At 38.0% G+C, this 15,703-nt stretch overlaps 1 protein-coding gene across 1 annotated transcript; it reads left to right on the plus strand.

Moving 5' to 3' along the window:
• Positions 1–2,513: 2,513 nt before the first annotated feature.
• LOC143566055 (two-pore potassium channel 1-like) lies at positions 2,514–4,812 on the plus strand. The gene is made up of 3 exons (XM_077052843.1): positions 2,514–2,610; positions 3,479–4,410; positions 4,512–4,812. Exons 2-3 carry the CDS (start codon positions 3,503–3,505, stop codon positions 4,699–4,701), a joined length of 1,098 nt encoding a protein of 365 aa, XP_076908958.1. The 5' UTR covers positions 2,514–2,610; positions 3,479–3,502; the 3' UTR covers positions 4,702–4,812.
• Positions 4,813–15,703: the final 10,891 nt, after the last annotated feature.

Consider the following 15,703-nt stretch of genomic DNA (forward strand, 5'->3'; position numbering starts at 1 on the left):
TCTGTGCGGGAGAGTTTTCCGTCTGTGAGAGTGACGGGGAAAGATAGGATGCCCAGGGGGGTGTTTGTGCTGCCGTCGAACCCTTCCATCGAGGCGTAGACCGTTTCCAAGCGTTCCTTGTCTTCATCATCTAACTTGTCGAATAACTGCCTGTACATAACTGTTGACGAGGCACCGTTATCAACAAGAGTGCAGGAAGTGATGTAGTGCCCAGCTGGCTTTTGATGACGATAGGGCCTTCTTTGCTGGGTCCTCCTGGCACTCGCGGGAAGCGCACCTCAGCTTCTTTCCATGCGTATGGTTCTGTCGTCTGTCTTTTTCTTCCTCTGATGTTTCCACGAACCATGTGAATGCTGATGTCAACGGGCTTTCGTCCGTTGCTTTTGTATCGGTTGTCGTTCTGCCCTCTATTCCTGATTGATGCCACTAGGTGTGTAAGTTTGCCTTCCTTGACGAATGTTTCGATAATATTCATCAGAGATGAACACTTCTCAGTGGTGTGACCCTTTGTGCCGTGGAAGTCACAGTATTTGCTCTGGTCGGCGTCAGGTCGTTGTCGGACCTTTGGAGCTTTTGGCCATGGGATTTTCTCAGTGGCAAATATCTCTGTGACGCTTTTGGTGAGTGGCGTCCACCTGGTGTGTTGGCCTGATGGGTGTGTATTATCCTTTCCGCCTAATAGGGAGCGAGAGCTGGATGAGGTGTCAAAGTTTACCCTTGACTGCCATATGCTTGGCTTCCTCCTTTTGTTTTGCCAGGCGGACTGGACGCTGTTTTCTCTAGTCCTCTGCGTGTAGAAGTTTGTAGCCTGGGGCAGATTCTCACCCAGTTGCTTCTCCGTTTCGGCAAAGCGCTTGGCTGCCGTCATGATGGCATCCCATGTGGGTGGCATGCCATCTTTACCCGTCAACGTGCGGATAAGTTCTGGGTATTCGGCGCCCTGGATGAAAGCGGCGCGAACAAGGTCTTCGCTTATAACCCCCAGACTCAGCTTTTTCGAGTTAAAGCGAGTGATGAAGTCTAGTAAAGGTTCATCCTTATCTCTAACGCAGTTGAGGATCGTCCACTGTTCTTCAATATACTTCCTCTGTTGACTGAAGTGTTGGCTGAACTTGTGTTGGAAGTCCGCCCAATCATAGATGTGGTGGACCGGTAAACGGTCAAACCACGCTCTAGCCGCTCCAACCAGTGTCATCTGGAACATATAGCACCACGTGGGTTCCGTCCAGTTGCTGACGGTTGCCCCCGCTATGAATCTGTTCAGGTGATCATCTGGGTCGGATATACCATCATAGGTGCCGATGTTGGGCATCTGCTTGGCACTTTTTGGGGCGATTGCTTCCGCAATGTCCCTTGCAAACTTGGATGTTCCAGCGTTTGCAGCAGTTGGTCTGAAGGTTTTGGAGAAGTCACGTGGGTTTCCCCCCGCGTTTCTTTGTTTGAAGGTTTCTCCGAAATTCCTTCTCGTTTGGAAGTCCGTTTCCTTACGCTTCCCTTTCGCCCTAAGGCGAGGGTTTGCGTCGGTGTCGGATTCCTCCTGATCATCGTCCGAGGACTCGCACTCACTGCTCATGTTGAGCTGTTGGCGAGTGCTTCCAAATTCGTCAGCCTGTTGGACGGAACGTAAGCGTTCATCCAACTCAGCTTGGAATTCCTTCTGACGTGCCTCCGCCCATGCTTTAACTTGTTCAAGTGTTTGGCGGGGGAGTCTCGTCTGCTGTCTTTCCACCTGGGTATTATTGAATCCCAGGGGATGGTTGTTTACTGCACTTGCCCCAGCTTGGGTAACTGGGGTAGTGTTCGTAAAATTTACTGCACTTGCCCCGACTTGGGTAACCGGTGTAGTGTTCGTAAAATTTGTGTGTTCGCCGGTGTTCCCCCCAGTAGCTGGGGTTGTGGTTACCGGGGCTTCCTGGTAACTCGTTGGCCTTGGGACCGGAGTAACGTTAACCATCTTTCCAGAAGTTTGAAAAAACTGGAGAAAAATGAAGTTTTAGCTTTTATGCACGGATGACGCCAATGAAGAAATCCCATATATATATATATATATAGTTTACTTTTCAGTAAGCCTTATATATTTAAATAAATTATTGATGTGCGATTTTATTATGTATTTTACGTGTCCATTAATTGTGTGTACTTAGTTTTCAGCGTTCATTAAATATATAACCAGTGAATACCTATCTACGAAGGGTCCCATGCACGTCCATGGCAAAACGTCATGTTGTTGTCGGGACCACAATTTATTATATATTTTAATAATATATAAGATCTGTTTTAGATATTATAATATTTAATAAGACCACACCGGCCAATAATTTCTGTGTGTAGACTACAATATATAAAAGGTCTTCCATGTAGTGCTGATAAAAGAAGTGTGGTTCAGACTTTAGTACGTTAACAAAGGCATGTTATAAATCCCTTTTTAATTCCATATATCTTCAAAGGATCCAATCATCATCAACAATTAATTAATAACCCTGCCGAAGCCACCACCTTCCGATCCGGTCACCTGCTTAACTCATAATTGTCATTTTCTGCCGGAAAAAGCTCACTGTCAGAGTACAGTTTTTGCACCGGAAAAGTTGCCCGGCCTGCTTCATTATATATGTGAGTTTTATATGAATATATTTGTGCAATTCCACAAAAAATAAAAAGTAAAAAATCATATTTTCATTGTAATTTATTTATATTTATGTTTTGTTATAATTAATTAAATATACAATTTTATTTATTTGGTTCGGAATTTTAATTCCATTTAGTATAGTGTCGGTTCCTTCAATCAGTATTAATATTCAAATTTATATTTCTAGCCCACTTCGTTTTATAGGTTGTCCAAATACGCCCTGTGTCACACGTCTTTATGTTAGATAACGTTGTGAGGTTCAATACGTACAATAACGATAGCTGTAACATATACTAATACTAGGGCGTTTAATATTCAGCTTCAACCGATTAAACCAGAAAACTAACTCGAACCGAAAGCGTTGAACATAATTACTTAATTGGTTTTCAGTTCGGTTTTCGGTTCCAGTATTTTTTATGTGACTCAAAACGAATCATATATACCATTACTTTTAGCCTGTATTTAGCTTAATCCTATGTTTTGTTTTTGAATAGTTTCTATTTAGCCCAGTGGACCAATATCCATGTTTAGCCATAATCTAACACTCATAAACAAAAACCAAACTCCATTAGTCCCTTATTTTGTTAATGAATTCGTTTTTATTTTCCAGTCTAAACCGAAAATTCAAGTCCAGTTTTTGACTTTTGAACTGTCTGGATTCGATTCGGTTTTCAGTTTCAGCTGAAAAGAATCTGAAACCGAAAACAATACCAAAGAACACCGTTACTCGTCAACAACATTTTCATGCTTGATGCCACTTATTTAGGCAAACCTTAACTACGCGTAAAGAAAGTTTTTGGTCGATAATTTAACGTCAAGCACACAAATTTAACATTTTGAGCCGTGTTTCAGACTGTTGCACCGGGGCTTCTTGCAATGACAACCAACGGTGGGACACCTAACGGCGACAAAATAGCTTCACCAAAACACCCAAACATAACCGACCAAACAGCTTCCATCAAGCGAAGTAGATTCCGTAGAATCAAAAGCGCCCCGCTGGCAGATTCTCTCCCATATCATAACAAACACCCAGATCCAATCAAACCGACCCCCAAATCCGTGTTTGATCACTTCTACCCGAATTACCGGAAAGTAGCCCTCGTATTATTCGCGTATTTAGCTGCTGGCACACTTTGCTTCTATTTAACCAAAAAACAAATAAAAGGGATAAAAACAAAAGACACACTAGACGCACTTTATTTCACCATTGTCACAATGACATCGGTCGGGTATGGAGACCTCGTACCCGACAGCACCCTCACAATCCTACTCGCGTGTCTGTTTGTGGTCTCGGGCATGTTGATAGTCGGGTTGGTTTTAAGCAAAGCAGCCGAGCTTTTAGTGGAAAAACAAGAACGATTGCTTGTAAAAGCGTTACATTTACACGAAACAATCGGTGAAAAGGAAATCCTTCAAAAGATCAGAACAAAGAGGGTTAGAAACAAGTGTATCATATTGGTGTTGTTGCTTTTGGTACTCATGGCTGCGGGTACGGCTTTGTTGCTTTGGGTTGAAGATTTGGACTTTGTTCACGCCTTTTATTGTGTTATCGGGACACTAACCGGCCTCGGGTATATAGATAAATGTTTTTCAACAACGGGTGGGCGCGTGTTTGCTACGGTTTGGATATTGGCAGGTACGGTATATGTAGCTCAGTTGTTGTTTACTTTCGCTTTGTTATATACCGAGAAGAAGCAAAGATCCTTGGTGAAATGGGCGCTTAAGAGGAAAACAACGCCTTCTGACCTCGAGGCGGCTGACTTTGACGGTGATGGGATTGTCGTGTAAGTATATAACTTATGTAAAACGACTGATATAAATTTGAGTATGGTATTGTTATATAAGAGGCTTCTGATATTTTTTTTTATGTTTTGGTTTGAAACAGTGCTGCGGAGTTCGTTGTGTATAAATTAAAGGAGATGGGAAAGATTAGTGAAGATGATATCGCACCGATCATGGATGAGTTTGAAATGCTTGATTTCGATAAGACGGGAACGTTATCTCAGTCCGATCTTTTGTTTTCCCAGTCATCGTTGTCGGTTTCAGATCTTATGCCTCCCCGATTATCGGTGTAAGATCATGTAACAAAATGTTCAAACATAAAGAATTTTATATGTATGCGAGTTTTATACATATTAAATGCTTGGTGCTTGGGTAGAAGTGGATAAGGGTGTTCATGGTTCGGTTCTGTTGGTTTTGATGAAACTATGGGCCAAACTGCTAACTGTGGTTATAGAAAACAACAAAGTGAACTGGACCGCTTGGCGATTTGATCCTGTAATTTTCATTTCATATTCAAACATTAGGTTTGTATAAAATCCTGTTAATGTCAATATTTCAATTAGGGACTGGTGATTAGTATCGCAGGATTAGTAATTTGAGAACGAAAAACTGTATAAAGATTATTGTATGAGAAAACAGACAGATAGAGATAAGATTTACGGAGTCGGTTGAGAACAAATGATTGCGGATTTTCATTTTTGCCGATTTTGAAGGTGTCACTATGAAATCCTTAAACCTAATCGCCAGTGGCGAAGTTTGGGCTAAGTCATGGGTGTGACTGAAGTCACTAAGGGATGACTGGGCTTAATACATACAAAAATTTCTGATACGAAATTGCAAAAATTTACCATATGAAGCAAAAAACAATGGTGACCTGGAACATCACCGGCCCCTTAAAAGCTACGCATCTTCATTTTTTTTTTTTCATAAAGTAGGGTATATTTGAGGTTGGTAATCACTCGGGGGCTAACAATTTTCTCTAGTAACAACTATGGTAGTGGTAGTTGATATCAACGAATAAGTATTTGTTTGTAGGTTTGTAAGTGAACGCTCACAGAATGTAAGAGGGGTGTCGGATTAAAATCTTGATTCCACTTGATATTGGCCGAGTAAAGATGGCTTAATTGGCAAGAGCTCATGTGACCAGATGTTATCTCCACTTGATATTTGATATTGGCTGAACAAGGTTGATGTCCTTCAATATTAACGAATGAGACCTAGCCTATATTTGCTTTATCTATTTGTAATTAACGTTACGTTGGCGAATAAGGCTCCATTTGATAAAAACAACCACTTACTCTACTTACAGGTGCAAAAGATAATTTCCAAATCACAAATGCAACATTCACATGCTCCTCCAAACATGAGTAAATAAAGAAAAAGAAAGGTATTAACCATTGCATGACTTTACTTAGCATGCATAGGATTCTCTTAAGTTTATTTCATTGGACTTCTCTTTAATTTATATATTGAAAACCTTTGCACATATTACATGCATGATGTATTCACCAAAAATCAAAAAAGGCTTACCCTAGTTCTGTTAGATGTAAACATTATACTTTACTATAAAATAATTTTAAGTACAAAAAAAATAAAAAATCAAATGATCGTATTTACGTATTCTTCTCATTTCATCATATTCTCGCCATTACTCGGACAATCATTTCTGAAAAAAAAAACATTAACAAAAAATCTCACGATACCTCTTTGATCAACTTCCACATTATTTGTTTTCGTTCGCATTGAAAAATGGCATGACGTTACCATTCCGGTCAATGATTTATTGCTTTTAAGAAATAATCAGAGAATCGGTTAAACTTTTTATCAATTCGAGAATTTGAAAGATGGCAGTGTATTTAGGTTGAGAAGGTGTGATGAGAAATTGTGGTCTTACCTTCGTAAAAATCCAATATCTAAAAATTTTATGTAATTTATACGTGTGGCTAGATCCGAGGGCATTTTTCAATGTAAGACACAAACTGTTGACAATGCTCTAATATTTGTATTGGTTGAAAGATGGCGTCCAAAGACACACGTTTCATACGTTTTTCGGAGAAGTAACCATAACCTTACAAGATGTGGTAGTTTTGTGTGGTTTACGGGTTGAGGGTACAGTATTAAATGGCATTGAACGAAAATGGTCAAATGATGAAATTATATCAACTTTTCTTGAATTGAGCGGTATAAGGATATTTGAAGAAACCAATTGTCCAAGAATAAACTTGGCGTTGATCCTGGATGCCATTTCGAAGACTAAACTTCTTGATAATGCCACCGAACTTCAATGTATGCAACGAGCAAGAGCGTCAAGTTTACTTGTAATTGGTGGAACAGTATTTTCCAAATCTGCTAACAACTATGTCAACGTTAAATTTTTAAATCACATGCACGATTAAAATGAATGCGATCAGATTAGTTGGGGTAGCGGTGTTCTTGAAGTTTTGTACATATATCTTTGTAAAGTTGTTGAACCTAAGTCGATCGAGATTGGTGATAATGCGTTACTGTTACAGTTTTAGGCTTGGAAAAGGTTCCCCTCAATGGCTCCACAAACGTTTTATGAAATTGACGAGAGTAGACCTTACAGTTCAGGTCTTAATATTTGTCTATATCAACAACAACCACCCTATTTGTGATTAAAGAAAAATGTCAAGCCCTTAAGAAATTACCAACCTCAAATATAACCTACTTTTGAAAGAAAAAATGCCCGAATCATACCACATAGTTGAAGTATTAGTCAATTGATGTTTCCAGGGTTGCATTTACCGATTCACGTAAGGGTCGATTTGACCTACAATACTCTTAAACCAATCTTCGATTTACATAACTTTGACAAAAAATTTGATTGTCAGGTATTAGTGATCATTGGCCTTGCAACTCCATAGGACAACTTCTCCAAACAAGCATGGCCGGCTCAACGTCCTCGGAGGCCTAAAACTAACTAAAAATTTGAGGCATGTTTCTTTTCTTTTCTTTATGTGTATAAGGCTAGAGAGTATACAAGAATTATAGAATTTTGATGATATACAGTGATTATAGATATGAAGCAATCCTCTTTAGCTTGTGGCACATCAATGAGTTACTAATTCTAAAAGAACCCTACTTCAAAATCTCATAATACATAGCTCCTATTTAAAATGGAGGCCCTATAAAAGTGGAGGCTTAAAGCGATAGCCTCATTTAGCTTACCCAAGAGACGGCCCTGCTGTCACACCCGATCCAGGGCCTGGGAGTGTGACCATCAGTTGGTACCTGTTTGTAAATATATCAGAGTAGCGGATTCATTTTAGCGGAAGACTTTAAATATTAAAATATTAATTTACATTATCAAAATTACTCGGGAATTAAACACCCGAGTTTCAGTTTTACAAAATCATAATATTAATTATACAAGGATTTATATTTATAAAAAACGAGCCATCTGTAGCGATCTTCTAATGACTCCCATCCTTTGTATATCATCTATAGTCATCTAGTTACCTGCATAGGTGGGAAAACACGTCATCTATATGCTGGTGAAACGTTGACTCGATAAAACATTTATAACAGTCGTTAAATACAAACATAGTTTTCTGTTTCACAAACTTAGCAGGAACGCCTGTCCATTCCCGGGATTTGTACCACTGCCCTACACACACAATTCAAAGGTTCCCCGAGTATATAGCCTCTGTTCGGAGACAACCTTCCCCTAGGTTATATAAGTCTGTTGGAGAACCGGTTATGACTGATTTGGTTTTGTTTGCCAATTATTAGTTATGTTTGGATCCAGACACATGTGTATTCGGTCTGAGTTGCTTTTTATTATCTATTTTGTATTATAACGATTTTAGAGATTATATCTCATGCAAACATTTATCAGACTCTTTGTAACAACCTGTCTATTACAAGAGTAAAATCAGTTCAGACAGTAAAAGGTTAACGTGTTCACCTCGTATATCAGTGGATAATATCAAACTCCTTGACTTCAGTATGCTATTAACCTATATTCATATTAGTTATGCATAAGTACCTAGTTGGTATTATTCAGCAGACTTTAAGTCTGTTTCAGTTTCATCAGACTCGAGGTCTGATCAGCAGACTTGAAGTCTGATTCAGTTCATCAGACTCGAGGTCTGATCAGCAGACTTGAAGTCTGATTTAGTTCAGCAGACTCGAGGTCTGATCAGCAGACTTAATGTCTGATTCAGTTCAGCAGACTCGAGGTCTTATCAGCAGACTCTTAAGTCTGACCTAACCTTAGTATAGTTATAGTCGTTTTATGAAAATACTTTAAATTTACATATGACGTTTGGAATAGCACGCTTTGGCCTAATAAAGGATATCACGTTGGCAAACTTCTCCAGGTAAGCAAACGGGTCCCGCGGTTGATTGGGATTTGTACGAATTGCTTTCCTTAGGCAAGAAGAGTCTACTAATGATAACCCCCCTTCCAGTTACTACATGCCCGTCAAAATAATAGTTTTGATAACATTACTTCACGTGGAAGCAACGTCTTTGCTTTATAAAACATTACTTGAAAAATAATTACAGTTTAACGACTATAACCATAACCAGGTATTAATAACTATATATAAAGGCTTACTTAACCCTAATCCTACCTTATCCGGCTAGGCGAGAACAAAAGATGAAAAATTCAGCAGTAGTTCAGCTCATATCTTGATTACGAGATCAGCAGTTCGTTAAACAGCGTAACGACACCCCGGTTCTTCACGAAAACAGCCCTCGACACCCTAGAACACCCTTGGCACGATTACCCAGGTTATGTGTGTGAAAATGAGATGCATGGGCTGTGTTCGTGGCTGCCCTATTTATAGCCATTTTTGTGCATCTTCGCGATACGCGAAAATGTTTGCCTGAGCATCTTCGCGATACGCGAAGTTGCTTAAGTCGGCGCCGCAATTCTGCATGTCAACCCCAGGCTGCCACGTGTCACCACGTCACTGGATAACGTTGAAATGTGTGCCAGCATCTTTGCGATACGCGAAGATGTCCTTCTTTGCATTTTCGCGATACGCGAAGGTGCAAAAATTTCATTTTTAGTCTTTTTAATTCTGGATTTGACATTTTTAGCCCTTTAACTTCTAATCTTGACATTTTTGGCCCAAAACTAGATGGGGTATTTTCACGGTGTTACACCTGTAAACAAGGCGTGTACATTCAATGCTAGTCGCTATTCCAGAAAAGTGATGTTTCTTTTCATGTGCTTGATACCAAAGCACAACGTCGTGGCTTGTCGACCTACGTAGGAAATCACTGTCTTTCCTACACTGTCGTATGATTGAATTATGGTGTTAAAGAAAAACCGTAGGTATTCATGCAAAGTCCTTTCAACAAAATATAAGCACTCATCGTATTCATTGGGAGGATTACCGGTTGCGAGTTGTTTAACGGCCGATGTGCATTTTGTAACGCCGTAAAACTTTTTCTCATTCTCCTTGCTAATATTTTGCATTCTTAGTTTATATTTGTTCCCACCATGTAACTTTTGTTTTATCAGTGATGGTGTAAAAAGAAAATGTGAGATCGGAATAGACTAGACTACGAATTTAACTACAAACCAACTCTTTTGCATACCTATTTTTGATAAAGCCGTTTTTATCCCATGTTGTAAGTTATGTTATATGGGACCTGGATGAACAAAGATGTTATTACACGCTACATTTTCTCAAGTTGAAAAATGCAAATATATAGTTTTCGAAAGATACCATGGTCCAAAAACCCAACCATGTTTGGTTTACAGGTGGGCAAATAAACCGGTTAACCGAACCGACCCAAAAACTGAACTGATTTGAAACCGATTATGCAGAAACCGGTTTGGAACTGATTGAAATTGTAGGTTCGGAACCGGTTTGTATTTTTCTCCACCAAAACCGGTTACAAACCGGTTAACCGGGCAAAAATATGCCAAAACCCGAATCAAAACAGATCAAAACCCGAACCAAAACCGATCGTAACATGGTAAGAAACCGGTTTCAACCCGAACCGAAACCGATCATAAACCGGTTTTGACTTTTGTTAACCAAACCGAACTGGTTTTGAGTTTTAAACCGGTTTGTGCACCTCTAGTTTGGTTATCGAGCGTATCCTTCCTGATATTGTTACATTGATATTATTATCTATCAGTTTATTTGAATTTGTTGTATTGAATATTTAATTAACACCTTATAGAGGTACCAAGATATGGAGAATTGAAAACTTTTGTACATTGTATTGCATATGCTAAAAATAATTCATCAGCTTTGTTAGTGTCCCTTTATGTTCATCTTAATAAAATGGTTTATAACCTTAAATTATGGGGGTGTTTGGGATTGCTTATTTTCACTAACTTATAACTTATTAACTTTTTGAAAAAGAATAATGTGTTTGGGATTGCTTTTGATGTGAGAGGGAAAAGTTAATAAGTTACACTTTTATAACTTATTAACTTGATGAAAAGTTATAAGAATGTAAAATAAGGAATCCCAAACACCCCCTGTATCCCTTTTTTAGTGTATTTGCAGACTGCTTATCGAAAGATAGGTTCATACTCATATAGTGCTTGAGATGGGATCATTGCCACCGATGTTAAGGAAACCGAATAAGAAGAACTTCAAACACGACTGTACACGTGCAAGGTATCAAGTTGAAGCAGGTCTGTAAGTGTGACACCACCTGTATTTGACGTATTTAAATTTTAAAATATTGAGTCTTTAATATGTGTCTTTATTCAAGTCACGTTTCTCAATCCATATTGAATCATGATGATGCTTTTTCTCGGTGCTCATGCTCTTTTTTCCAATCGATTTCAATAGGTGTAATTTTGTGTTGGATCAGGGGTGGCTCAAGTGACAGTGAAAACAAGTTAGGGCTTTAGACCCAAAATTAATTAAGGCCCCCAGGTATAAAAAAATTTCTGAGTGATCCAAATACTTCCCAGAAGATCCTTTAAAATTCTCAGAATATAACAATCTTTCCAAGTTACCTTTTTGAGCCAAAAAGATTATGAAAATTTGAATAAACGCGAATGAAAAAAAATATAGCTAGGGCTTTCTAAATTACCCCAAATTTTACATGTGATCATATTATACCATACCTAAGTTCTCCATAAAATTTCATAATTTTTCAAGCAGTTTATGTATTTTTCGCAAATAAACGTCCCTAAATGATAATAAATTCGCCAAATATTCTCAGATGGTTGAAAAATTACCAAATTTGGACAGGGACTCAATCATATGGTCCCTGATGTCCCAGTAAAATTGCATAAGCTAACAAACAAGCACGTCACAACGAGTGTTTCGGCACCACCTTTGCGATTTTTGACTGTTTCAACCCGTTTCTCGCTTTTCTGGGTTCTTGTCATTCTAGCTAGAGTAACTAAAGGTCCTATATCACAAAACCAAGCATGTATTATCAAAAGATCAGCCTTGAAACTTAGGGTTTCGGTTAGGGCTTTAAACCGAACTTTTGAGCTGAAAAACACTATTTAAACCCCTTAATCCGTGTTTATGGCTAAAAAAGCTTATCAAACCAGGTTCCTAACCATGTGTATGATCAACATATGTTTTGGACAATTTTTAGGGTTTTTGCATGGTTAGAAGTGATTTTTAGTAATCAAACTATGTTTATATATAAACATGATTAAACAAGTTAAAAGTTGATTAAAATGATGAATTTACCTAGGTTTTTGGCTGTGTTTTGTAAGAACAGCAGGGGAGTTCCAGAATTTGCAAGAAAACTTGGTAAAATATCTTAAGTCAACTTAGTATAAAAAAGATAACAAAGGGGGGGGGGAGTCCAAGTTGGCGGCCGGACTTCTTGGTCTTGGCCCACTAATCTCGTTTTGCATGCCCGAACGTGAAATCCCGAGTCCAGGTTTATTTTCAGTTCGGTTTTTGGCAAGAAAAGTATATCGGATACGACAAATAGTGCAAAAACGAGTGTTTTTGGCCAATTTCTTGTAAATTTAGAAAAACATACCATTTGTTTGTAAAAAATCCAAACTATTTTCACGGGTCGCTTAAAACATCCTATTTAAGTGTTTTGTAAGTCTTTTTCGGCTTAACGGATGATACAATGCTTGTTTTGGAACTAACTTTCGCGTTTAAAGTCAAGCAGGTGGTTAAACGAGTATGTTTTCGTTTAACTGGTTTGCTATTGTACTAAGGCCATAATATCAATATGTTGGCTTATATTAAATGTATATCACTTATAGATAGCCTCCCCGGGATATCCGAGTCATAACCAAACTCGTTTGGTTATTCGTTTGTTCGTTACGCAATAAGCGGTTAATTGCTTATTCGATATATGAATACTAAGGTGTACTCGGTTTTGTCACGAATGTCACAATTTTCCTTCATTAATCTAATGATCATAAATTTTAATCTGTATTATTTTAATATCTCATAACGTTAGTCACTATAAATTTCTTCTATAAATAACATACATCTCATCCAAATCATCCAGTCTAATATTAAAACATAATATAAGTTTTGCATCGTAAAGAGTTTCAATAACATTTAGCTCTTCTCAGTTTTAATTATCCCTCAAGACGTGATATATCCTACTGCTCTTTCTAATATCAATCATTCTATTGAAAACTAGAGCATAGCAAATGGAATGAGTCAAACACAATGTCTTTTATGATTATCAAGAACTCATTTAAATAAAAACTATCATCGAAGTTATTTTAGATTTGTTTTTCCTTAGATTAATATATTTTATGGTGAAATAATCAAAATAACTCCTAAGATATATGCACTCCTTAAAAATTCTAACTATAAGGTTAAATGACATTATTGAATACATCATAGTGTACAGTATCATGACCCATAAAATTAAAAGCTCGCACACTAAAATAAGTACAATTTTCCAGTACATTACGTACTAAATTTCTCAATAATAAAATTTGATGCCTTAAGAATCAACTATAACACTCAAAAGCAACAAAGTAAAATAGGTGTTAATCAACTATAACACTCAAAAGTACCAAAGTACTAAAAATCCATTTTCTCAAAAGTAAGTTTCTAAACTTCGCCACACACAATTAAACATGTGTACATGTGTCAACTTAAATGCATCTTGATCATTTAGGGCAAGAAGATTCACAATAATAATGATGTACCACTTGAAGTAAAATCATTGACCCACAGGTTCTTTAGAAACTCTTAAATGGGTAATAGACCAATCCACCTTTTAACCAGTCGTGTTTGTTGATGCTAGACTGTTGCTATCAAGTCAAAAACAATTAAATCAATGTCCTAATCACCTAAGCAAGCTAGGGTAAGTAGGGTGTCGAACACGAGGAGTATGTGTTCAGTGTGAAGTGAAATCAATTCCTAACATTATGTAGTAGTTCAATTAAAGTGCTGATCACACTAGCAAACAGTTTGTGTTTTATAATAAGCAAACAAGTAATCAAGTATTCGATCAATTAACAAAGACAAATCACACCCGGGAATTCAAGTAAGCAAACTAACAGCAAACTCATGCACATAACAGATAAACTATCCTGTGTCAACTACCGACTGACTAACCGGTTAAACCTTAGGCATCCACGCTCACTAACACACGACACGGGTTATCAAACGGTCCCTGCCAGTGTGACTCAACTAAGGGCAAACGTATGCTTTCTCACAATTAAAAGGTCAAAACAATCCTATAAGCAATTATCATAGCAACTGGCACACTAATCGTTCTGATCGAAATAAACCTAAACTGACATTGTGCACAATAATACTAGACATCAATACTCATAGATTAACATCAAGATAATTACAATCAATCGTTCTAGTACATGAGAAAATAATTGAAAGATTACAAACTATACATCCCGGGTATGACTCGAAGGATCTAGCCGCGTCTCGGCATCTCTCGGGCTTCGGTTATGATGTAGTAGGACATGTATGATGCCTGGAGATGATTGGAAGTGATGGTGGCTCTCCTTGTTGCTCTGAAAATCGCCTGGAAGGTGAAGAATAGCGTCTAGGGTCGTCAAAATATTTTATAAAACAAAACCCTAACTTTCACCATTTTGGGGACCATCGCGTAGCGCGATGGTCTCCTCTCCTGGTCCATCGCGCTACGCGATGGACCAAAGTCAACGCAGTAATTTACAGGGCATCGCGCTACCTTCAACACCCATCGCGCTACGCGATGGGTCTCTTTTCTCAGCAAGTCCAAATGACTGCCTCGGTAAGCGTGCTGGACATCCTGGGTCTTCATTCCATGCTCGTACAGGTCCAAATTAAGCGCGTTAAGTACCTGTGACCTAAAACACAATAAACATGTATGAAGTACCAAAGTTCCTAAACTACTAGTAAAACGACTAAGTTAACAAACTAAAATATGTATAAATAAATCGAACATCACATCCCCACACTTATCTTTTGCTTGCCCTTAAGCAAAACTCTAAAGTAAACATTAACCGCCATCATAGGTCAACCAATTATCACCATTAATACTAGCAAGGTTTAAGGTCATACCCAGTTTCCCAGACTGACACTTTCTAGATTGACAACCCACAAATAAAGTTAATGCTACCATAAAACTATAGAATCGCCCAGACAAGTGTACTTTGTTTCCGGTTAAGGCATACATGTTCACACCCCTCACACTATCAACACTCCACTCGGTTTAATATCTGGACTGACAAAAGATGTGCCAGTATATGTCTCTGCCCTCAAAATACCTAATATGAGTTACAACTTAATATACTTGCAAGTCAGTCTTATCTCCACCCATTACCCACCGGTTGCATAAAGACTCGGACTGAGGGTTTTGTTGAGGCTTAGGTTTGGGTGCGAATTAGGCATATTTAGTGACTCAGGTGGATGAAACCCAATTAAATAAACCAATATACAGACTCATGAATACAAACGAACTAAATATACAATCAACCACTATTACATACTCACTACTAAACAAATAACTTCTTTTGTCTTTTTGCTGATTTTTCAATTTTTTTTAGACATCAATAATAACTAAAATGACTGGTAATTACAACTCAGAACTTGATAACTTTACAACTCGTCTGACTAAGTACAACTCGATATATATACAACTCGATAACGAACTGGATTTCATCATACGGGTAAAAATAAATGTTCAGTTTAACAAACGAAAAAGGAATATGGTCCAAACGGGCTCCTAGGGGATAATGTCGGGTAAGGAATTTATTTAGTGAGGAAAATATGTACGGAATGGGTTTTCTAAAGTCCTAATCTCCATACATGTGGTGGTATTAAGATCTTGAAAAACATGTGACAAACAAGTTCTAATTCTGTAAAACATACCGGTTTCCTTCAATAAATGACAAGA

Source organism: Bidens hawaiensis, unplaced genomic scaffold (genome assembly GCF_021521415.1).
Source record: "Bidens hawaiensis isolate Kalapana, Puna unplaced genomic scaffold, B.hawaiensis_p1.1 tig00022683_1, whole genome shotgun sequence".
Classification (NCBI taxonomy): domain Eukaryota; kingdom Viridiplantae; phylum Streptophyta; class Magnoliopsida; order Asterales; family Asteraceae; genus Bidens; species Bidens hawaiensis.